The sequence below is a fragment of the Nerophis ophidion genome, linkage group LG16 (genome assembly GCF_033978795.1).
Source record: "Nerophis ophidion isolate RoL-2023_Sa linkage group LG16, RoL_Noph_v1.0, whole genome shotgun sequence".
Taxonomy (NCBI): Eukaryota; Metazoa; Chordata; class Actinopteri; order Syngnathiformes; family Syngnathidae; genus Nerophis; species Nerophis ophidion.
Window position 1 is genome coordinate 35,720,683 of NC_084626.1, and position 25,701 is coordinate 35,746,383.

Consider the following 25,701-nt stretch of genomic DNA (forward strand, 5'->3'; position numbering starts at 1 on the left):
TAGAATTGTATGCCCGAGTAAGCTGTATTGCCACCGAGAATGAGCTGATTTTTTATAAGTTCCAATGCAAAAATTAAAACATTTTGTCTTCTTCTCTCTCATCATGATTGTGAACGATTGGCGAAGCTGACCAAAAAATTGCAGTTGCCTTTTAAAAGTATTTTTTGTGTGTAATATATGCAATCATGCCCTTATTTTTATTTATTTTTTTTACAGAAAATTGGTTCACGTGTGAAAAGCTCTTCTTGTACATAATATAGTATACTGTAGATTAGTGTCATGTATGTTACAATGTATATCGTATCACAAAAGAAAAATGTCTGCCGTACGATGTAACTGCAGCAGCACTGCGACTTAGCATTTTTATGTCAATACCGTATACAAATATATAAGTCTACTATTTTGGGATATATATCGTTATCAGGATATATAATAACCTATATGGGTATATACCGGTATATTTGCATCTATATTGCACAGCACTACTGTAGATCTATATGTTCTGCATTTCATTGGTCCTGTTTTTCCAAATTAATTCCAGTCTTTTTTGACAGAGCGAGGAAAAACATTTGTTCAGCGGAAGCCCACTTTGTATCCATCGTGGAAGACCAGTTTTGATGCTCATATTCATGAGGGGCGTGTCGTAGAAGTGCTCCTGGTGCAAAGTGCGGGGTTGCCAATGGCCAATGCTACAGTTACCTTGGCTTCATTAGCAGAACGCTGTAAAATGTCCAAGAACAATGGTCGTGCTGAGTTCTGGTTGGACCTGACGCCTTCTGGAAAGGTCCAAATTTCTCTCCAGTATTTCTTGGAGGAAAGCGATGCAAGTAAGTCAGATTTTTCTCCATTTGTTAACTTTATTTCCCACTCTCAGCAACAATACATATATTGGAGGTTTAGCAACAATAAATGGGACCCATACTGATTATAATCTGCTTTTACCACATTTTTGTGCTCCAGATATTATGTATTGGATATGCTTTGCTGTAAATTTTGCTCTACAAGCACTTTTATGCAAATGAAACGACGCCCCTAGCTAAGTATTATAATTTAGTTAAAGTAATAAAATAGTTTGAATATGTATTTTGAAGTCTTTGCCGCTATTTTATTCCAGACTTGATTAAAAAAATTACCCGGTCAAAATATGAGGTACATCTGCATAAAAAAGCTGCATGACAGTGATATTATGTGCATGCCAATTTTAGATGAAAATAATTTGATCTTACCTTTTTTGTTTCTTTACAACATGAAGCATGTACGCAGAAGAAAGGATATACATAAAATACAGTAATATAAAAAGTTAAATACAAAAACTAAATGTAACAGTCATCAAAAAAAAGATTGCTTAGTTAGGATATTTATTCAGGATTGTGGTCTCAGCGGTTGAGCTGCTTGGATGGGCCATATACTGTATATAGTGTTGGTTTATTCTACAAATAAGTTTTTCTGATCCTGTGTAAACAGTTAATTAAAGTCACAACATGCATTTATTTATTCAGTTTGTCAGATGTTGGGGCATAATGGTGTTAGAAAAGCTAGATTGGAAGGTGGAAGAAGGCAAGATTGTTTAATAAATGATAAATGGGTTGTACTTGTATAGCGCTTTTCTACCTTCAAGGTACTCAAAGCGCTTTGACACTACTTCCACATTTACCCATTCACACACTGATGGAGGGAGCTGCCATGCAAGGCGCCAACCAGCACCCATCAGGAGCAAGGGTGAAGTGTCTTGCTCAGGACACAACGGACGTGACGAGGTTGGTACTAGGTGGGATTTGAACCAGTCACCCTCTGGTTGCGCACGGCCACTCTCCCACTGCGCCACGCCGTCCCTTAATAAATATTTCCGCCATACCTCCATGATTTGATTTCAGATGTTTAGGACTTGTGGGGATCCCAAATACACAAAAACAGTTACCAACCCCTAAGACAATTTGGTTTTGCATAATAGGACCCCTTTAAAGCTGTCTTCCCTGACCTGGGAATCGGAATGTGGCTGTCCCACCCATTCAGCACCATCACACCTGAATCCAAATGCAGGTTTTCTTCCGGTTAATGAGCAGTTTATGAAGTGATTAAGAAAGAGTCACGGTTGACAGCAATAAACATCCAACTTGTCCACCTGCAGTCAAACTGTAAATGATTACTTCTTAACCTACTCTGATATGAGCTGGTTGGGTGTGTCTCTGTAGGTGGTAGTAACATTGCATTATGCCTCTATATCCTAGATGTCAAATAAAAATAAAAAACACAATCGGAAATACACAAATCATTTGTTTAATATAGACTTTACTCTGTCATGAGTTGTAACACTTTAAGTTTTGAGATCTGCGAGTTTAAAAAATGTTACCAGGAATTAAACACAAGAGCTAATGCTTTCAAGGTTGTAATTGTATACAAGCATGCACACTATTTGTTTGTTAGCTGCTTGGCTTGTTCAGAGACAGGTTTTACTTCGTATAGTATTCCAGTCAAGTGGGTAGAGTGGATGGTTTGAGGTTTGAGAGCGCGCCATACTTTATCAGCTCTCTGCCACACAGTCTGCAGGTTTCCTGAAAAGCAACACAGTGTTTTTGTTGTTTCTCTAGAACAGTTATCTCCATGTATGACTCTCTTTTTTCCCATTCCTGCTTTCTTGACTTGGCCCACTGAAGTAATGTCCAACACTAGCATCTGTCACCAAATGGGATTATCTCTCCCACCTCGTTCCACTTCTTTGTCTATCCGCGTCTCTTTGAGCTCGCGCTCTCCTACGAAGTGTCCCTTTTTGCACTTTCTTGCCCACTCATGCTCCTTATCACTACAGTCTCTGCCTCCTTTGTTTACATCTCATGCCTCTTTTAATGTCTTCTCCCAGCGACTTTTGACCCCACCCAGTTGATTGCATCAGCTGCTTATTTACAGTTTTGTTTTTTCGTGTTTACTTTACTTAATAGCGTTAACTGGGAGTTTTGACTAGCTATTACCGTATTTTCCAGACTATAAGTCGCAGTTTTTTTCATAGTTTGGCCAGGGTTGCGACATATACTCCAGAGCGACTTATGTGTGAAATTATTAACACATTACCGTAAAATATCAAATAATATTATTTATCTCATACACGTAATAGACTAGCCGGATATCAGCAATCGTCACACACACGTCAAGCAATGAAAATTTGGCGAAGGCTGGTCATGGCAAAAGTGCCTTGTGGGAAAAAAAGATGCAAACTGCTACAACAGGGGTAGGGAACCTGTGGCTCTTTTGATGACTGCATCTGGCTCTCGGATAAATCTGAGCTAACACTGCTTAACACAATAAGTAATGACTAATTCCACTTGTAATCAAAGTGTTAAAAATAACGTTCAAAATATTAAACATGCTCATGCATTTGAATCCATCCATCCTTTTTTCGACCGCACTTTATTTATTTAAATTTTTTTCAGGCCTTGCCCTCCTGGGGGTTCTTCAGACCACCAAGCACCGACATGAAAGCCTGTTTCAGGGTTACGATATTTTTTTATTTTTCAATAAGTCTCTCAGTTGCTTTCCAGCAATTGTCTTTTTATCTTTCGTTCTCGCTCACACTCTGGCTCCAGCTCCAACCTTGTCTCTCCTCTTGGCTGCTGCTTATAACAGGGCGACAGGTGATTAGATAACAAGGCCCAGGTGGGTTGTCTACGCACCTGTCGCTGATTTCGAGGCTGGTCCTGGCACACCCTGCTTCGCTGCAGGCCACGCCCCCTCCACAGTTAGCGTCAGAATATCAATGTTATTACAAAGAATAAGAGACCTATTATACTCTAGTAATGTTGGTCTTACTTAAAAATGCACACATTTATGTGTGTTCAGTGTTGAAAAAAAAAAAGATATGGCTCTTACGGAAATACATTTTAAAATATTCGGATTCTTGGCTTTCTCAGCCAAAAAGGTTCCCGATCCCTGTGCTACAACATACCGATAGAAGAGGAAGCGGCGCATTGTCTACCTTTGGAGTTGGCAGAGTTGTTCAGAAGCAACACCGAGGAAGAAGATTTAGTGGGATTTATCAATTAGGAGTGACAGATTGTTTGGTAAACGTATAGCATGTTCTATATGTTATAGTTATTTGAATGACTCTTACCATAATATGTTATGTTAACATACCAGGCACGTTCTCAGTTGGTTATTTATGAGTCATATAACGTACACTTATTCAGCCTGTTGTTCACTATTCTTTATTTATTTTAAATTGCCTTCCAAAGGTCTATTCTTGGTGTTGGATTTTATCTAATAAATTTCCCCCAAAAATGCGACTTATACTCCAGTGCGACGTATATATGTTTTTTTCCTTCTTTATTATGCATTTTCGGCAGGTGCGACTTATGCTGCAGAGTGACTTATACTCCAAAAAATACGGTACATTACAGCAAGATGCCTCATCCCAAAACTTAATGGTTGTGCATTAGTTAAGTAGTTAAGAATATTAATGTTATAATGCAATCAGGCTGTTGGAAGATCCAATCATGCGCAAACCTTTATTTACAACCTTAATTGGTTCTTCAACAGTCCATATTTTGGTCAAATTTAGTACACTTTCAATAGAAATATAAAGCGCTGTATAGTACTACATATCAAACAAACATAACAAGGGGATGATTGATCAACTTTCTATTTAATAAGTAATCAACTTTCTATTTAATAAGTAAGCCAAAACAGTTTGAAATCACAAAACTCCCTAACTTTAACAGGTTGGCCTGGATTGATAACAAATTATGTTTGACGATAAATTGACCTACAAATTATTGCTGATCAACGATACTATTGCCCTTATTTTTACGAGACCAAATAACCATTGTTGTAATGATAATACACAATAATAATGCATGTATATCCTTTCAAATTAAATAAACTTTTATTTCTTGTGTATTTTAACATTGTAATTGGAATAAAAATGTTTAAATCTCCAAGTTAATTAAAACAAACAAATAACAATAAAATATACTTTGTCTGTTATCTAAATTTTGCACTTGAATAGAAATTACAACCAAAAGCAACAAAATATATTGAGGAGAGGATTGGGAGGCCTCAAATTTACACAACCATAACAATAAATAAAATATTGACAAACAAAGTTGCACTTCAATATTGAACATGAAGGCAGAGGTTGAGTTGTACATTAATTAACTGACAATCAAGTTGGACCTTCTTAAACGAAAGTTCAACTTAACAATATGAACACTTAAGTTTAAACAGATGTATTAAAGTCTAGTGTCTGTCTTCTACCAGACACTAAAATTAAGTTTGTCAGATTCCGAGTTAGAAACAACCAAAATGACATAAAATCATGACTGCATTTTCAAAAAATGCTATGTCTTAGACAATGTATTTAGCCACATTTACTGTGAGAGCACACCATTTTGCACTGCTTTGTTTACGCTGACCTGTCTTGTTCACCCAACGCGAAGTGAGTGTTGACAGTGGCGTGGTTGATATGTTTCAAGTGGACGAGCAGGTTGGTTGTAGTTGGGCACGTTCAGAAAACTGTCTTCCTGCTGTTGATAGGCTCATATTGTTCCAAAGGTTTAAAATGAACTATTCCCACATTGGTGTGTTGGCATTTGGTTTTGTGAACATGTTAGATACTAACTAAGTTAACTAATTGTACTATGTGATGATTGTGGGACAGCGGCCCCGCGTCGCTGCACAAACAGTCAAAGACATGGTAGGGGTGCAAATTGATAAGATTTTCCACTTTCGGTTCTGCTTGTTGATTCGGTTTTTCAACGGTTCTCTTAGCCATTTTTATTTGGAAAAATAAGAGAAAAAAGGTGTATTAGCATCAATGTAGTTTAGTTTAGAGGTAACATGGCCTTACAAAGTCTACAATGAGGTCTTAAGAGGCATATACATAGTATAGAAGAAAAAAATTACCTTTTTGTGAATAATAATATTAAATTAATATTCTTAAGTAGAATTTAAGTATGTGCACATTACACAAAAACGTAGCATTTAATAACATGTGATATTAACTTATTACATGGAAACTTTGAATTGAAAATCTCAGAAAATGTAAGATTTCAAAAACTATAAACCATGATGATCAAAATTATAACAAGTAAAGACTTGACATATCTCACTTTGCATGTAATGAGTTATTAACACAGATTAGTTTCACATTTGAAGTTAATTGCAGACACTCAAATTTTATGACTTTCACCTGTATAATGTGACTGAGAGAAAACCTGGTTGTAGGAAAACATGCAACTTTACTCTGACTACAATTGAACATTCACCTACCGAAAATGCAAACTTTTGACCACAAATTTAGTGACATTCGTCTAGCAGCAGACGTGAACTTGGGCGAGTACAGCCAGTCAGAATCTGTTTATTGTCATGCTCATATAAATGAGTCAACATTCATTTCAATTGAACAAATAATAGTGATAACATTAAAAGAAGCGTTAGTTATGACATGTTGTATTGAGATGACATGCTAGCGTTATTGCTGCTGGGATGAGATCTAAGCGGTTCAAAACGCGACTTTCAGTTATAATTATTGCATGCTGTCTGTTCAAATGTTTCAGCATATTTCTCGCATGTCCTCCTCTAGATGAACTCGCAGCCTTCTAATTATCTGTGTATCAATTCCAAGGAGTTGATACACAGAAACGGTTTTCAATTCCCAACCCTAACACTTGGTGAGGACAAGATAATTCACCCCCAGCTTCTCATTCCGCTGTGGTACAAACGCGCATCGTTGCAAAAAGCGACGAAAAGCGTGAATGCTCTTGCAGCATGCACGTAGCGATTTATAGACACTGGAAAACTTACCAAATTTAATTTTCATTTATCCGCGGTTAATTGACTTATCGGTTATTGGCCAATGCCAATTAAAAAGCAGGTCTCTACAATTATTATTAATACAAAATTAAATTCACCTTATCTTGTTGGTTAATCTTCTTGGCATGCAGCAAAAGGGAGGTTGGAAGGGAGGCAGCATCAATAATGTTTAGGTTACTTCCTGAATGTTTCAAACCACACATCGCTTGTCCATCACTTTCTTTGACCCAATATTGAGCAGGCAAAACTACAAAAATGCTGAAAAAAACACGTAAAAGCACACAGAGTGCAAATTAGCACACTGGCCATGATCAGGGAGCTTGATCAGCCCCGCCACAATTGATGTGCTACAGGCACACAATAAGTGGATGACATGTTTGTATTCTTGAGACAAGGTTTGTACAACAAAACATGTTTGCATTTGGCCTGTGGTTTGTAAATCGTATACATACTGTACGTGTAGGTTTGTGTGCGCGTGCATGTGTGTATTGGTAAAAAAACATTTCTTTTTACCAGCTATTTTACGGATTGCTCTTTTCCTTCAGCACAAAACCAACCATCTGTAAGAGTCGCCCCTGGTGATGGACTCACGACTCTCACCAGAAGGAGGGGAGCAATCAAGCAGCCCAAGCTTCACATCATCAAAAACCACGAGTTTTCCGCCACGTTCTTCCACCAGCCTACCTTCTGCTCTGTTTGTAGGGAATTTCTATGGTGAGTCCAGTCCTTTGTTGAGCTCGTCAGCATTTTTAAACACAATGGAAGAAACTACAACAGCAAGATTTTTGTTATTACAAGAGTGAGTCACAAGGGAATTTACTGAGGTTGTCTTGTTACATTCCATTACTGTAAGTCAGCAACATGAACCGGTTGGCCAAACTCCACCACTATCTCCCAGTGCATGACACAGGTCAATTTTTCATTTGATTATGTTATCTAAGTGTCAGGACTTTTTCACATGTTAAAATAGTTTAGATTTCCGTTGTAGATTAGGATACGATGAAGGTTCAAGAGGTGATGCGTGGCTGCCTTATAACATGTTTAGTGAACAAATAATGGGTCAAGTGTGTCAAGTCACATGTATCATGTTAAAGGCAAACTGCACTTTTTTTGGAATTGTATCTATCGTTCATAACCCTAATGTGAGACAAGAAAACACAAAGGTTTTTTCATGCATTCAATTTGTAAAAATGGCCGTGTTCTTGGTGGCTGGTAATGCAGCTAATGGGAACAATCCGTTCTGCTGCTAAATTATTTGAAAAATGCATACAAAAGTCGTCAACATTACTTCATTTACGTTCCGTAGCCTGTATAATAACCAAGCTGTAGCGACATTGTCATTGTATGAACGAACACTGAGGAACTCTTTTTGTAGCATAGTAACACATAGTCTTGGGACAGCATGCTAAGGCATTAGTTGTTGCATTTAGTTGTTTTGTTTGTACACAGCTAGCTTGACAGTGTATGTCGTTGTAATAAAAAGCATGACGTGCTGCATGCATCAAGATCAATATCAAAGTGACTCACTTGATGGACAGTTGTGTGTTTGTTACAGCTTGCCGGGGTAATGTTTTCAAGTTGACTTTGGGTAAGCACGCCATATATTTCCGCATAGCTTGGCTTTAAGTTCCACAATTACACCCGCAAGTTACGCCAACCTCACTCTCTTGGCTTCCGTCTGCTCCAATGTTTCACCCTCTCTTTGTGCTGACTTTCATAAACATCAGTCAGTTCTCTGTATATTCAGGGTCAAAAAGATAAAATTGTGAATCCTCTTTTGTCAAAAAATAGTTGTCTTCATTGTCTGTTACCCAGTCTGCCATGATTGGAACACACTTGCGTTTGTTTCCGGAAGTAGGAACACACATTCGTTGCCGTAAGTTGGAAATGTGCTTCTATGGAAACGGATATAAATGGGCTGAGAAAAAAGTTGCGGTAATGCATAAAATAACCAAAATACGGAAAATATTGTACATACCACATATTGTTATGAATGTGTTTGTTACCACATTATGTATATACTTGAAGTTTGTATATAAAATTCTGACGAGGGTTTTGAAGTTGGTTTAGAGGGCTTTGAAATCTACAACAGTGACTCCCATTAGCCACATTTAACCAGGTTTTTTTTAATCATCTTTACGATCCATTAAAAACAAGGCGTGTGTTCTTGTCTCTCACAATGATTGTGAACGATAAAACAATACAAGTAAAGTTCTCTTTTCAGCTTTATTATCTTACCATATTATTATAATTTTAGTGAGTGATAGTTACACTGAATCAAAAAAATGTTAACTGTGTCACATAAATGCGTAACACTTTTTTTCCCACTCAGGGGTCTCAACAAGCAAGGCTACAAGTGCAGACGTGAGTTTTTGCACTTTTATTCATTATTGTATCACAGTTTCTTCTCACATAATGTTCACATTGTGACCCAATATTTGCTCATACATCCCTCTCAGAGTGCAATGCGGCAATTCACAAGAAATGCATCGAAAAGATTATTGGCAAGTGCACTGGCACGGCGGCCAACAGTCGTGACACGATGGTAAGTTAATGTGTTCGTAGCCTCCAGCAGGAATTTAGAGCCGCTGTTTTGCGTTTCCCAACTTTATTTCAGTGCATCTTTATAATGTGCATGGTTATTAATTTTATTATATTGAGGGGTAGCTACATGACATACAGTACACATCATAGGCGCCGATCCCGTGGGTGCTTCGGGGCCCGATCACCCACGGACAACGCCGAGCACCCACGTGGGATTGATGGCAAATTCTTTCTTACCACCAAGGAAAAACCGCACATGCTAAAAAAAAATAGCGTCAGATTTACCGCCCGTCTGAGCACCCACTGGCAGAAATGTAGATTGGCGCCTATGGTACACGTAAATAAATGTTACTATTAACCAAAAACATAAGAGGTGACTTAAACTAAACTGAACCCAGTTCAAGATAACAGAACAGATGTGTTTGCAAGCCGCATCAGTATTATATCCATTTTATCTGAAGCAACACAAATCTATAGAGCTTTTATACTGTATTTCATACTTACTGTTATTTTTAGACTGCCCACTAAATACGTTTGTATACCTATGTGTAGTTCCAGAGAGAGCGCTTCAATATTGATATGCCCCATCGCTTCAAGTACAATACCTACAGGAGCCCTACCTTCTGTGACCACTGTGGCACCCTGCTTTGGGGTCTTTATAGACAAGGAAATAAATGTGAAGGTGGGCAGATTGTTTTTGATTATTCATTTTCCTATAAGGGTATGCAATAATTGATTCTGCTTCTGACATTTTGCTCCTCAGGGGTAACTTTATTAATCTATTGATCATGTTTTTCATATCAGATTGTGGCATGAACGTTCATAGTTACTGTCAGAAAAAAGTGGCTAATCTTTGTGGAATCAACCAGAAGGTGTTGGCTGAAGTTCTCTCGCAAGTCTCCCAGGTTTGTACCACACTTTCGTTTCATTTCAAACAACAGATTAATAATATATTTAAGGACCATTTTGTTTAATTATATTTTGATTTAGAATATCAGACTATTCATTGGTTTAAATACTGTAATTTCCAGAAGGGCACCTAATTATAAGCTGCAACCACCTCATAGGAAAAAGGGAATAATTAGAATGTTATTAAACAATTATAAACAATGTATGTATGTATATACATTTCAGGGAAAATAACAAATTACATTAAAAGTTTCTGATTATATAGATAATGATATAAACACATTTATGTTTTTGTTACATGGGCCAATGTTCATTAATGAACATAAACATGTAAATGTGCCACATTGTAGCCATGGGGTAATTTCCCCCGCAGGTTGATGGTACTGTATATACAGAGTCCTTTAAAAAAAATCTTCATAAAAATTTGACTACATAAATAGTTATATTAAAATACAAAGACTTAAATATAACGACAGTATGTTGCTGCCTGACCTTGTCTTTAAGTGATCATAGCGGTTAAAATACATAAGGCAGACAAAAAATGTTCTAGTACTAAAGTGCAAGTGTGCTGATATAGTGCACACAAACATGAGTGTTCTTACAGAAAGAAATGCACATCCCCCTTGGCCTGGTTAATTCAAGTCATTAACATATGTGTTTATGCATATATTATTGCACAAGAAAAGCATATATAAGTGTATCTATGTATGTAGATGTTACACAAAATATGTATATGTAAGTATATAGGGGTATTGAAATAATTCAACATGGTCTGGTTTGCCCTGTGCCACACTTTCAGATTACCCTTGAAACATGCAACGCTCACTGAGAGGGGTTAAGTGTTTTTCAATGTACTCCCTTTAAAAGCTGTGGCAATTTGCCCAAAGGTGAAACACCCAACAGGTATCTCCCAAGTTCAGAGTTACTTCCAAGTTCTAAAACTCATGTAAAAGCTGTAATACTTCCCTCCTAAAAAAACACATTCAAAAGAAAAAACATCTCTTTTAGCTGTCCAGAGAACTTTAGTGACTGTTATTAAGAAATCGATCGTGGAGCAACAGCACCCTCTAGCAGTTGAACACACAAAGGGTGATCATAAAAACTAACCACACAAAATAAACAGTATACACAATGCTGATTGTTCCACATATAACAATGCTAGTTTGGAAGCATTTAGTATCTGTCCAATTGTTTCAATTATGGAACCACATTTGTCCGAATCACACGTATGTAACATTCCTTGGTTGCTAAGTAACAATAACAATCATAGGGCAACTTACTATTGTCATGAAGGCACACAATGACCACCAACAAAGAAGGTGACAAGTCGAGCAAATATTTAGTAGCCAGTGTCTCAATCAGACCCATACTGTAAGAGCGCCGCACTTACAGTCTACGTATGATTGACAGCCAGCAATAGAAAGGCTTATGCAACTTTCCCTGAGCGGGAATTGAATCTGTGCCATTGGGAATCTTAGCCACTAGACCACTTTGCGCTGCAAATCCGTAGAGCGATACAAAGTGTCCATGACAATATTAAAATTTAGAAACACATAACTAATAGGATTAAATTATGATTTTTTTTTACTGTCATTTTAGAAGTCTAATAACCATTCAGCAGATATTGGCATCTATGAAGACATCAAAAATGCAACAACAGATCGTGCTGGTAAGATGTTGCCATAGCAACCTACACTTGTCATACCATCTATTTTATCTAGACTTAAAATCTATTTAAAACTTCTTTTTCCTGCCATTCGGTCCTTTTTAGTATGTTTGTCTGCATTGTTTTGCCTTCAGATTTGCTTAGTCATATATTTACTGTGATATGTGAAAATATTATAGCTGGGAATGATAATCAAAAGGCCTTGAGCTCCTTTTCCCGGGGGCGCCTCACTGTCAACCAACTGGTCTTCCACAAAGTTTTGGGCAAAGGCAGCTTTGGCAAGGTATGCTCTGTATTCATTTATCTGTTCGGAGACAGATTTTATGGTGCTACAAAGCTGATGTCATGACTGACTGTCTCCTCAGGTGCTGTTGGCTGAACTGAAGGGCCAACGCCAATACTTTGCTGTAAAAGTTCTAAAAAAAGATGTGGTTCTCATGGATGATGATGTGGCATGTACCATGGTGGAGAAGAGAGTCCTTTCCCTCGCTTGGGAGAACCCTTTCCTCACGCACCTTTACGCCACATTCCAGTCTAAAGTGAGCACATTTAAAGTTTGAAACTCTTTAAATGCAGTCCAACTTTATAGAATGTATTTTTCTGAACTCTTGCACATATAAAGAGAAATGTGTTTTTTATGGAACCAATAAAAATGGATTTGCAAACAAAAATATAAGATTTGAAACCCAAAAAAGATTTGCAATCAAAAAAAAAAAATTCTAGCAAAGATTTGCAACCAAAAAAAAGATTTGCAAGAAAGAAAATAGCAAAAAAAGAGATTTGAAAACGAAAATTGATACGCAACCAAAAAAAGATTTGTAAAGAAAAATAATGGATTTGGAAGCAAAAAATATTCGCACACAAAAATGATAGATTTGCAACAAAAAAGATTTACAAACAAAATGATAGATTTGCAATCAAAAAAGATTTGTAAACTGAGATAATGGATTTGCAACCAAATAAAGATGTGTTAACAAAAAATAATCAATTTGAAAAAAAAAAAAATATGTACATTTATATTTACATATATATATATGTATATATATATATATATATATTATTTTTTTTTTGTTTTTTTTTTTGCTAACCCCAAGAAAGTTTTGGTTGCAAAAACTTTTTTTGGGTTACAAATAATTGTTTGTGTTACAACTCAACTTCAATCTTGTAGGCGTGGCCTCCTCGAAATTATGTTTTCGAAGGCTTTTTATTGGTCAGTATCACTCAGCACTAGTCTTAGGTATCGTCCCTCCAAATGTGTTAAGGACGAAAGTAGTCAACAGTCATGCCTATATGACATCATCCAAATGGACCAATTAAAAGGCTTTCAACATATTGTACAGAGGAGGACTAGCCCACAAGATTGAAGTTGAGTTGAAACCCAACAAATTATTTGCAACCAGAAAACTTTTTGCGACCAAAAAAAAGATTTGCGACCAAAAAAAAATGTATTTGTATTATTTCAAATTAATTTGTATTTCTTTGGAAATACATATTTTTTTGTACGGCCTGCAAATAAATTTTTTGTTTGGTTGCATAAAAAGACCCACGTTTCTCTGCATATTCACGTGTCATTTGTTGCAATGCAACAATTAGGTGACATGATTGCGTATTTTTTTAATCCCAGGAGCACCTATTCTTTGTGATGGAATACCTCAATGGCGGCGACTTGATGTTCCATATCCAAGACAAAGGCCGCTTTGATCTCGTCAGAACCATGTAAGTCCACTCAAGAAAGTCTTTTTTTGCTGTTACTGTTGAAATCGTTCATAAAAAGTCATGATTGTTGTTTTTTTGATTCCAACCTTCAGATTCTACGCTGCTGAGATAGTTGTGGCACTGCAGTTCCTCCACTCAAAAGGAATTATCTACAGGTAATAACTACTGGAGAGGCATAACAAAAATAGTAAATATTCAACCTTTACTGAATCAAACTTTTGCAAGATACAGCGATACCTCAATTTATGAACTTATTTGTTTCTTGAACAGGGTTCGTCAATAGAAACATTTGTATTTTGAATAAAATATTCCTATAGAAAAAACTATGTAAACATAAATATTGAGTTCTAGCCTCGACAGAGCTCCAAATTTTAGTGAAGGTGTGTACACTTTAAACACAATATAAAGCTTTATGTAGTACTGTACACCAAAAAGCGTAATAAGGGGTGATCGGTCAATTTTTTCTTTAATCCATCCATCCATTTCTACCACTTGTCCCTTTCTTGGTTGCGGCGGGTGCTGGAGCCTATCTCGGCTGCATTCGGGCGGAAGGCGGGTTACACCCTGGACAAGTCGCCACCTCATCACAGGGCCAACACGGATAGACGGACAACATTCCCACTCACATTCACACACTAAGGCCAATTTAGTGTTGCCAATAAAAAAGCCGAAACAACAGCAGGCTGAACTATCTTTATTTGCTGCCGGCTTGTGGCGTACTGGCTGTTTGAAGCACACAACTCCCTGACTTTAGCCGCCACGTCACTACAATAACGAATTGAGGTCTGTTAAAGCAGTGGTCCCCAACCTTTTTGTAGCTGCGGACCAGTCAACACTTTTTTTTTGTCAAGAAAAGGGGAGGTTTTTTGGGTTGGTGCACTAATTCTAAGTGTATCTTGTATTTTTTATGTTGATTTAATAGAAGAAAAAAAAAATAGTAAAAAAAATATTCTGCTGCCCGATACCAATAGCGCCCGGTGGTTGGGGATCACTGTGTTAAAGGATAAGGTGGCACTGTCGTAGGACAATGTGGATACTTCCTGAATGTTTCAAACTAGACATCGCTTGTCCATTGCTTTCTATGGACTAATGGTTCTCAAACTTTTTTCACCAAATACCACCTCGGTAAACACTTGGCTCTCCCAAATACCACCATAATGACCAACATTAAAGTACAATAGCGTAGTAGCCCCAGGTATTACCTAAAACAAAGCAGAGGTGGCACTGTCGTAGAACGATGTGGATACTTCCTGAATGTTTCAAACTACACATCGCTTGTCCATTGCTTTCTATGGACCAGTGGTTCTCAAACTTTTTTCACCAAATACCACCTCGGTAAACACTTGGCTCTCCCAAATACCACCATAATGACCAACATTAAAGTACAATAGCGTAGTAGCCCCAGGTATTCACTAAAACAAGGCAGAGGTGGCACTGTCGTAGGACGATGTGGATACTTTCTGAATTTTTCAAACTAGACATCGCTTGTCCATTGCTTTCTATTGACCAGTGGTTCTCAAACTTTTTTCACCAAATACCACCTCAGTAAACACTTGGCTCTCCCAAATACCACCATAATGACCAACATTAAAGTACAATAGCGTAGTAGCCCTAGGTATTCACTAAAACAAGGCAGAGGTTTTATTGTGTTTGAATAATTTATTGTTTATTTGGTGTACCATTGTTTGAGAATACCTGATATAGACTCATATTAAGAAAGCAAATCTAGAAAAAAATTCAGTAATAAGGCTGAAAACCACACAAACTAGCACTGAGCATATTAGCTAACACTGTAACACTGAGCTGATAATAAGCACCGGAGATTGATCTGCTTGCCCACAATCGCTCTGGTGCCGGGCACAAAATGGCTGTACTTCGGGGCACATTAAAGGTGGATAAAACATTGGTAAACTAAGACAAGGTTCATACACCAAAGTATATTTTTATTCGGTCTATGGTTTGTAAATCGAACAATGAGTAGTTGACTGTATTTTCATAACCAATGCATCACTTTCATTGTTTGCCCTCTGCAGGGATCTGAAGCTGGATAATGTCATGCTGGACAAAGACGGCCACATTAAAATAGCAGACTTTGGCATGTGTAAAGACAATGTGTTTGAAGCTGTCCGAGCCTCAACATTCTGTGGGACACCGGACTATATTGCACCTGAGGTATTGAGGGCTGCACCCCCTCCAGATGGAACTAATCCCAAACATCTTTTGCTGCACTGCTGTACACCCCTGCCCTTCCTTCTCAAGTGACTTACTGTGTTGTCTCGCACGACAGATCCTATTGGGGCAGAAGTACACTTTCTCAGTGGACTGGTGGTCTTTTGGCGTGTTGGTCTATGAGATGCTGATCGGTCAATCACCTTACCAAGGCGACAGTGAGGATGAACTATTTGAGTCCATCCGGTCGGAAACCCCACACTACCCTCGATGGATACAAAAAGAGGCCCTGAATCTGCTTGAGCTGGTAATTACTCTGCAAATACATATTTGAATAGGTGAAACTGGGGCTTATATGAGAACATTCTTAATGTAGGCTCTGGCCTTCAAAGAATATTTTGTGCATCTATACATTCTCTATTAACTGTCTTCAGGTTTTACTATTTCACTGTGAATCTACTCATTACATATTTCAGTGTTGCGTGGCGTATGTAATATAAATAATATACATTTGGTTAGAGCTTTTAATACAATTGTAATATTCCAAAATAATGCATGTTGATGACACATTTTAGCTGTGTCCCTCAAAAATTGACAGCCTTCTTACTAATAGCTAATCATGTCCCTCCACAGTGCAACGCCACTTCTAAGTTAGCAATACTTGTCTCCATGGCGGCAAGTAGAGTATGTTTTTTTCTTAAGGGTCATTATCACTGGAGGTTGAGGAATAGCTTAATATGATACACTACACACCGTAGGTGGCCACAAGCTAGAACTTTTGAATGTAAACAGAAGTAGACAGATCAATACAAATATCAACCGAAACGATACAAAGTATAGTATCAGTACACAAACCTAATTTCCATATGGGTTGGGAAATTGGTTTAAATGTAAATATAAACGGAATACTATGATTTGCAAATCATTTTCAACCCATATTCAGTTGAATATGCTAAGAAGACAACATATTTGATGTTCAAACTGATAAACATTTTTTTTTTTTGAAAATAATCATTAACTTTAGAATTTGATTTCAGCAACACATGACAAAGAAGTTGGGAAAGGTGTCAATGAATACTGATAAAGTTAAGAAATGCTCATCAAAAACTTTAGAACATCCCACAGGTGTGTAGGCTAATTGGGAACAGGTGGGTGCCATGATTGGGTATAAAAGCAGCTCAGTCATTCACAAACAAGGATGGGGTGAGGGTCGCCAATTTGTAAGCAAATTGTCAAACAGTTTTAGAACAACATTTCTCAACGCGCTATTGCAAGGAATTTAGGGATTTTACCATCTACGGTCCATAAAATCATCAAAAGGTTCAGGGGAACTGGAGAAATCACTGCACGTAAGCGATGATATTACGAACCTTTGATCCTTCAGGCGGTACTGCATCAAAAACCGACATCAGTGTGTAAAGGATATCAACACATGGGCTCAGGAACACTTCATAAAACCACTGCCAGTAACTACAGTTGATCGCTACATCTGTAAGTGCAAGTTAAAACTCTACTACGCAAAGCGAAAGCCATTTACCAACAACACCCAGGAACGCCGCCGGGTTTGCTGGGCCCTATCTCATCTGAGATGGACTGATTCAAAGTGGAAAAGTGTTCTGTGGTCTGACGAATCGACATTTCAAATTGTATTTGGAAACTGTGGACGTGGTGTCCTCCGGAACCAAGAGGAAAATAACCATCCGGATTGTTATAGGTGCAAAGTTCAAAAGCCAGCATCTGTTATGGTATGGGGGTGTATTAGTGCCCAAGGCATGGGTAACTTACGCATCTGTGAAGGCACCATTAATGCTGAATGGTCCATACAGGTTTTGGAGCAACATATGTTGTCATCCAAGCAACGTTATCATGGACGCCCCTGCTTATTTCAGCAAAACAATGCCAAGCCACGTGTTACAACAGCGTGGCTTTGTAGTAAGAGTGTGGGTACATTCTTGGCCCGCCTGAAGTCCAGACATGTCCTGCAATATATTTGAGGATATAGATTTTAAGCAATAATTGCCTATTCCTGTTGCGGTATTACAAGTATGATACGATATCCATATATATCGCATTAGACCAGGGCTGTCACGGGCCGGATCAGGCCTGCAAACAGTTTTTTTCCGGCCCATGTGATGAGTAGGCCAAGTATAAAAATTAGCTGCTTTTTTTTACGTAAGAAAGTACTTGTTTTAAATGTGTCCACTGGATGTCACAATAGCAGTTCTGTTAGGCAAGCAAACGGTTTATACCGGGGCCAAGCAAGAGGTACACAGTAAAGGGGGACTGTGGCTCCTCGTCCTCGACCCACATGAAACTTAAAACCTGCCGTTTTATGTCTTCTGCTTCGAACACATCGTCATTTGGCACCCTCCTTACCCCAAAAAGTCTCTGTCAAACACAAGAAAAGTGAACTTAACCCTTTTCGATAATTTTGACCTCCGTTTGTTGCATTAGCACTGGATTCAATACCAGAATGACTGTGACTTAAATTTTAATCCTGGCTTTGTAGTTACACTGAAACAAAGTCTAAGCTCATTGTGTTTTTGAAACTGCACCAATTTCCTCACAATTTTTCAACAAATTTGAAGTGTTTTGTCCAGAGGATTATTTGTCATTTGTACGTTTTCATAATGTGCAAAGTAAAACAAAGAAAAACAACCTGGAGTTGTCTTTACTTTTAAGTTATCATGACATGATTTTACTGGGGAATAGATTTTTCCTCCATGCGGCCCCTGAGCTAAAATGAGTTTGACACCCCTGCAATAGACACTTAATCGATATCAATTTAAAATGCACTCACTCACTCAATATTCTATATATGTTTGGATTTTTTGGTCGTTATAAACCAGAAATAATAATGCAAGATTCGTTTCATGGGGTCACTCTTGCTTTTTGGAATAGTTATCAATATAAAAAAAAATGCATATCGTGATATAGTTTTTGGCCTAATTACAACCACTCGTTTTGCTCTTTAATCAAAACAGTTGTCTTCTTTTCTTCCATCACAATTGCAGCTGTTCGTGCATGATCCCGCTTCCAGACTTGGTGTGGTCGGAGACATCCGAGCACAACCGTTCTTCAAAAATATCGACTGGTCGGCTCTGGAGAGGAGAGAAGTGGAGCCCCCTTTCAAGCCCAAAGTGGTGGGGATCACTCTCATTCTCTAACAAATGTTCCATCCACACCCAGTTTCCGACCATGCATCCTGCTTTTTTCCCCCAGAAATCTCCAAGCGACTGCAGCAACTTTGACAAAGAGTTCCTGAGCGAAAAGCCGCGGCTCTCCCATGGCGAGAAGAACCTCATCGAGTCGATGGATCAGACGGCGTTTGCCGGCTTTTCATTTATCAACCCCAAACTTGAACATATGATGAGCAAATGAAAAGACAAACTGATCACTGACTTTCACTTGATCTATTTACTTTAACCGGATGAATCAGAACAAGATGTAATGTCTCAATGAAATAATTACCACACTATATGTGTATTTTAGGGACATGCTTCATCTACTATAGTATAATCTAATCGAAACTGAAGGGTTACTGTTTTTTTATTACTCATGTGTAATGTTTTATTAATGTAATCGCTGTCGCTAACCAAATCATCTCATGTACTGAATCCTAAAATGTACATTCAAAGATAAAATTATCTGTACATATTTTATCGCACTTGTATTGACCCATCCAAAACCTCCAGTAGTCCAATAATTCATTTGTTATAGTGAATTAATTTGCATCAAAGTTGCAATGAAAAAATGAAGTAGTGAAGATGGTGTAGGAAAACTGTAAATGTCTGAAAAGTGTTATTTATTCGTTGTCAGTGATCAGTTCTCTTTAAAACTGCACAAAATGAAGTCAAAACAATGCAGGGATAGCATGATACTACCTGCGTTTAAATGTTGCTATTGAGGGGAGTATTTTTGTTGGAAGAATGGCCATTTGAAGTACATGACTTTTACCGTGAAGCAAATACAACCGGATATTGGCATTTAGGTGCTGCTTTTTCTTTTTTTAAATTCACTCTTTTACATCTTATAAATAAAACCTTTCTTCCATTGTGTTTTGTTTTCCTCACATTTAATGAACATTTGTGTCAAAATGGTCTAAAAAAAAAAAAAGGGGGCTAGAAATGAGCTCATAATTGCTGCATTCCTGCAACTTATCATTTATACCAGGGATGTCACTTAAATTGTAATAGCTTAATTGCTAAGTCTAATGTCATTGTGTTCTTAATGGTGTTTTTGAAACTGCACTTTTTTTTTTTCCTTCAGAAGATTTTACTAATTTGAAGTGTTTTTTCAAGAGGATTATTTGTTATATGTATATTTTAAGAATGTCCTTGTTCTATTTTGGGCCAGAGTAAAACAAAGAAAACAATCTGAAGTTGTATTTTTAAATTATCATGCTGTTATCATGCCATGATTTTACCTGTCCAGCCCACGTGGGATTAGATATTCCTCCATGCGGCCACTCAGCTAAAATGGGTTTGACACTCCTGATTTCTACACTGCAAATTATTTGCAACTTCGCCTGGACTTAAAAATGTTATTTCTGGAAATGTCCATAGTAGGAGCTGTGTGTTTATTTTTAGTCATAACTTTTACACTTTACATCATAATATCAATTTTAGCTTGAATAATTATATATTGTCCATTCTCATTTAAAATTGAGAAAATAACTATTTGAATAAGATATTGTGATTTTCCTAACATAGAATATAATTTAAAGATTTTGCAACAAGCAGATCAGGGGTCGGGAACCTTTTTGGCTGAGAGAGCCAAGAATCCAAATATTTTAAATATGTATTTCCGTAAGAGCCATATCTTTTTTTTCAACACTGAACACAACTAAACGCGTGCATATTTAAGTAAGACCCCCATTACTAGAGTATAATAGGTCTCGTTTTCTTTGTAATAACGTTGATATTCTGAAGCTAACTGTGGAGGGGCGTGGCCTGCAGCGAAGCGGGGTGTGCCAGGACCGGCCTCGAAATCAGCGACAGGTGCGTAGATGGCTCACTTGGGCCTTGTTATCTAATCACCTGTCGCTCTGTTATAAGCAGCAGCCGGGAGGAGAGACAGGGTTGGAGCTGGAGCCGGAGCGTGAGCGAGAACGAAAGAGAAAAAGACAATTGCTGGAAAACAACTGAGAGACTTATTGAAATATAAAAAAATATCGTAACCCTGAAACAGGCTTTCATGTCGGTGCTTGGTGGTCTGAAGAACCCCCAGGAGGGCAAGCCCTAAAAAAAACAATAATAAATAAATCATGCAATTTCTTGAACAAGTGCGGTAGAAAAAAGGATGGCTGGATTCAAATGCATGAGCATGTTTAATATTTTGAACGTTATTTTTAACAAGTGGAATTATTCATTACTTATCGTGTTAAACAGTGTCAGCTCAGATTTATCCAAGAGCCAGATGCAGTCATCAAAAGAGCCACATCTGGCTCTAGAGCCATAGGTTCCCTAACCCTGATATAGATGATGCTCATTTTTTCAGAATAAAATATGTCCTAATTTCTAGAAATACAACTATTACTTGATATCTTATCAAGTAAAATCACAGATACCGTCAGTTTTGTACATGGTAATTGGGATGTGTTATATATTGTATATATTATATAAAAATATATATTTATATATTATATACTGTATATATAAAATGTTTATTTTGTATTGCTACTATGGTACATTTTTATTTTACTTAATACCTGCATTATCCTTTCCATCCTTTGAAACTGAGCTACTGTGTGGTACAATTTCCCTTGTGGATCAATAAAGTTTGTCTAAGTCCAATAATTTTCCTAGTTTTTATTTTCCCCCTCAAATCTAGTCTTTTTTATCACGTATTTTGTCAGCTTTTTTTTTTTAGCCGTGTACTTGTGTTTATTCAAAGTTGCACACTGTGTCACCATCTCTGCATCATCTCGCTTCAGAAAAAAAAAAAGCAAAAGGGAAGCAAAGTACCAATATAACGAGACCTCCACCTCTGGCGCCATCTAGCGGCCAGGTTGTGTGACTGCAGCTGTCGTCTCAACGGGAAGAAGACAGGCGAGCACATTCCTGCAGTGACCTGTCCCTCAGACTGCAACCTGATGGTGCAGGAAAAGTCCGATTCATCGGCGAGCAATCACACTGTGCACATAAAAAAAAAATATATATTTAATGAAAGTTGCTCAATAAAAAGCCAAGTGCAGGAAATAAAATATATATGTGATTATTGGAATAAATACAGAAAATGATCAATTACCTGAATATGCAAATAGGCTCTATTTTTATGGTTTTAACCGCTGATGCGAGATGGAATCTTTTTGCTGCTGCAGCTCATATTCACTACAGTGCAATTCTTCCTTTCCAACGCATGATAAATGCGGGGTTTTTTTTTCCTTTTCTTCTTTTGTTGAAACATGCACCCAAAGGGTTGGTCCATGCTGGAGGATTATAGGGAAGAGCAGCAAGCCTGCTGGATCCATTTCTCATGTCTGCAAGCCAAAATAAAATCAACGCATTTATTGTCGGAAAGAAAATTCCATTCTGATATGGATTAGATTAACTACTGCAATTTTTTTTTCTCGAGTAGTTTTTCCCTGGTCATCCCCCCAACCCAACCCAACCCCCCCGATTTGAGAGCTTTGTGCAGCATTTTTTTTTTTTTTTTACACTACAAGTAATTCGCAATGGACTGGCGAATTAGGATTTCCTTTGTTTATTAATTAAAAGAAAACAAGTGGACATAAATAATAATACAACTAATAGGTGGTAAATTACAGAGTGGTAATCATATTTTTATTTTTGTAGTTATTTAAAGTGGGTCGATTATATATGCAATTATATATTCCACGGGGGTTAACTATAACAATTTATGTAGCTAACTACGTCCTTAAACACCATTTTTAAAATTTTATTTCCAAAAGCGGATTGTGCTTGGGTGATATTTTATTGTTGTACGGAGATGTGATGTTAGCCGGGCTCTAGGCATATAAGAGGCGGGAGCGCATGCGCAGTAGGCGTTTGTGCCATATTGGAACGAGGTCGTGGACGAGAAGTGCGTCAAGCTAGCCGGACGACGGCACCGTCTCGCAACCGGAAGCGTGGTCCTCGCAGAAAGCCTCGCAGTTACCGGTGGGTTGACGGTTATCTTATTTTGAAAATTCCCAAACCAGAAATCGTCTCGCGGCTGGTGGCTCATGCTAGCTTAACACAACTGCTAGCCAGCAGGCGGAGAGAGGATCGGCATCTCCAAAAAAAAAAAAAAAAAAAAGCGACTTGGAAAAACTACTTAACGGTAAGAGGCGAATTCGGCGACCGAATATTCACGTGCTCCGCGGTGGTTGTTACGTTTCTCGCTCGGTGTTTCGCGCCGTGGCGTGGCGCTCGTCTTTTTTCCTGTCTCTCAAAAAGACGAGTCGGCTTTCGGCCGAGTGTATAAGCGCCCTTATTGCTCGCTCATTGCTCAAAGCCGTGACGTGCAGTAACTTGACTCGCTTGTTCCACGCGTGTACACACACCCACGCGGCCGTTAACTCACACAGTTTTATCATCACGGCCGTAAGAAAGACTATTATGTCAGTGCGAAAGTTAAGGTGGGTGTCTTGCCCGCAGAGCCATTAATGTGTTGTCTCTGTCTGTGGACGCGTTGTTCACTGTGCCCTGAAATAGCTTAAAAACACTTGCATAATAAAAATATTAATAATAATAATAATGATATTATGGCTCATAAACATGAGCAGTTTTTCAAAAATGGCCTGTCAGACTGCTTAACTCTGCCGTATCTGGGCAGAGCAACACATTTATCATCATCATCATCAATTTGGTCACCGATTCTGTTCATAACTTTTATGGACCGAATTTCTAGGCGCAGTCAAGGCCTTGAGGGGTTCCGGTTTGGTGGCCGTCGGGATCAGGTCTCTGCTTTTTGCGGATGATGTGGTCCTGATGGCTTCATCTAGCCGGGATCTTCAGCTCTCACTGGATCGGTTCGCAGCTGAGTGTGAAGCGACCGGAATGAGAATCAGCACCTCCAAGTCCGAGTCCATGGTTCTCGCCCGGAAAAGGGTGGAGTGCCATCTAAAGGGTTGGGGTGGAGACCCTGCCCCAATTGGAGGAGTTCAAGTACCTAGGAGTCTTGTTCATGAGTGAAGGAAGAGTGGATCATGAGATCGACAGGCGGATCTTCGGTAATGCGGACGTTGTACCGATCCGTTGTGGTGAACAAGGAGCTGAGCCAGAAGGCAAAGCTCTCAATTTACCGGTCGATCTACGTTCCCACCCTCACCTATAGTCATGAGCTTTAGGTCATGACCGAAAGGATAAGATAACAAATACAAGGGCTCTCCCTTAGAGATAGGGTGAGAAGCTCTGCCATCCGGGAGGAACTCAAAGTAAAGCCGCTGCTCCTCCACATCGAGAGGAGCCAGATGAGGTGGTATCTGCCACCCGAACGCCTCCCTAGGGAGGTGTTTAGGGCACGTCCAACCGGTAGGAGGCCACCGGGAAGACACAGGACACGTTGGGAAGACTATGTCTCCCGGCTGGCCTGGGAACGCCTCGGGATCTCCCAGGAAGAGCTAGACGAAGTGGTTGGGGAGATGGAAGTCTGGGCTTCCCTGCTTAGGCTGCTGCCCCCGCGACCCGACCTCAGAAAAGAAGAAGAAGATGGATGGATGGATCATCAATCTTTATTGCAGACCTTAATTAAGATCCATTAAACATATAAATACACAATACAAAACATTCAAAACAAAACACTAAAACATTAAAGGCCTACTGAAATGAGATTTTCTTATTTAAACGGGGCTAGCATGTCCATTCTTTGTGTCATACTTGATCATTTCGCGATATTGCCATATTTTTGCTGAAAGGATTTAGTAAAGAACATCCACGATAAAGTTCGCAACTGGAGAAAAGCCCTGCCTCTACCGGAAGTCGCAGAAGATGACGTCACATGTTGATGGCTCCTCATATATTCACATTGATTTTAATGGAAGCCTCCAACAAAAACAGCTGTTCAGACCGAGAAAACGACAATTTCCCCATTAATTTGAGCGAGGATGAAAGATTTGTGTTTGAGGATATTGATAGCGACGGACTAGAAAAAAACAAAAAACAAGTTAAAAAAACTAACAAAACGTGATTGCAATCGCGTTGCATTGAGACTGATTCATATGTTTTTGGAGACATATACTAGGATAATTCTGGGAAATCCCTTATCTTTCTATTGTGTTGCTAGTGTTTTATTGAGTTTAACAGTACCTGATAGTCGGAAGTGTACGGGTGTGTTGACGCGCAGTGTCTCAGGGAAGTCGACGGCAGCTGTACTGGAGGCACAAGCTCAGCTGATATCCGGTAAGAAGCGACTTTTTAACAACAGTTTTCTCACCGAAACCTACTGGTTGACATTCGGTTGGGATGTTCGCTGTGATCCATAGTAAAGTTTCATGTCCGTGAATTTTAAACAAGGAATCACCGTGTGTTTGTGTGGCTAAAGGCTAAGGCTTCCCACCACCGTCTTTCTACTTTGACTTCTCCAATATTAATTGAACAAATTGCAAAAGATTCAGCAACACATATGTCCAAAATACTGTGTAATTATGCCGTTAAAGCAGACGACTTTTAGCTGTGTGTGTACGCAGCGCTCGTATTCATAACAGCCGTGACGTCACGCGTACACGTCATCATTACGCAACGTTTTCAAGAAAAAAGCCCTGGGAAATTTAAAATTGCAATTTAGTCAACTAAAAAGGCCGTATAGGTATGTGTTGTAATGTTAATATTTCATCATTGATATATAAACTATCAGACTGCGTGGTAGGTCGTAGTGGGTTTCAGTAGGCCTTTAAAAAACAAAACAACAGAAAGAAACATAAAGCCCAAATGTCAGTTTCTAAAATACAAACC

The 25,701-nt window shown here is 38.5% G+C and overlaps 2 protein-coding genes across 4 annotated transcripts in view; one reads left to right on the plus strand and one right to left on the minus strand.

Annotated features, from left to right (window-relative positions):
* The window catches only part of asip1 (agouti signaling protein 1), a 213,461-nt gene that overhangs the window by 3,989 nt on the left and 183,771 nt on the right, over window positions 1–25,701 (minus strand). The gene's annotated exons all lie outside the window — the stretch shown is intronic.
* Window positions 537–19,863, plus strand: LOC133535321 (protein kinase C delta type-like). Its single transcript, XM_061875027.1, has 15 exons — window positions 537–827; window positions 7,347–7,515; window positions 9,134–9,165; window positions 9,261–9,346; window positions 9,898–10,027; window positions 10,150–10,250; window positions 11,854–11,923; window positions 12,100–12,203; window positions 12,286–12,459; window positions 13,545–13,636; window positions 13,729–13,791; window positions 15,670–15,808; window positions 15,924–16,112; window positions 18,820–18,948; window positions 19,028–19,863. Exons 1-15 carry the CDS (start codon window positions 680–682, stop codon window positions 19,184–19,186), a joined length of 1,785 nt encoding a protein of 594 aa, XP_061731011.1. The 5' UTR covers window positions 537–679; the 3' UTR covers window positions 19,187–19,863.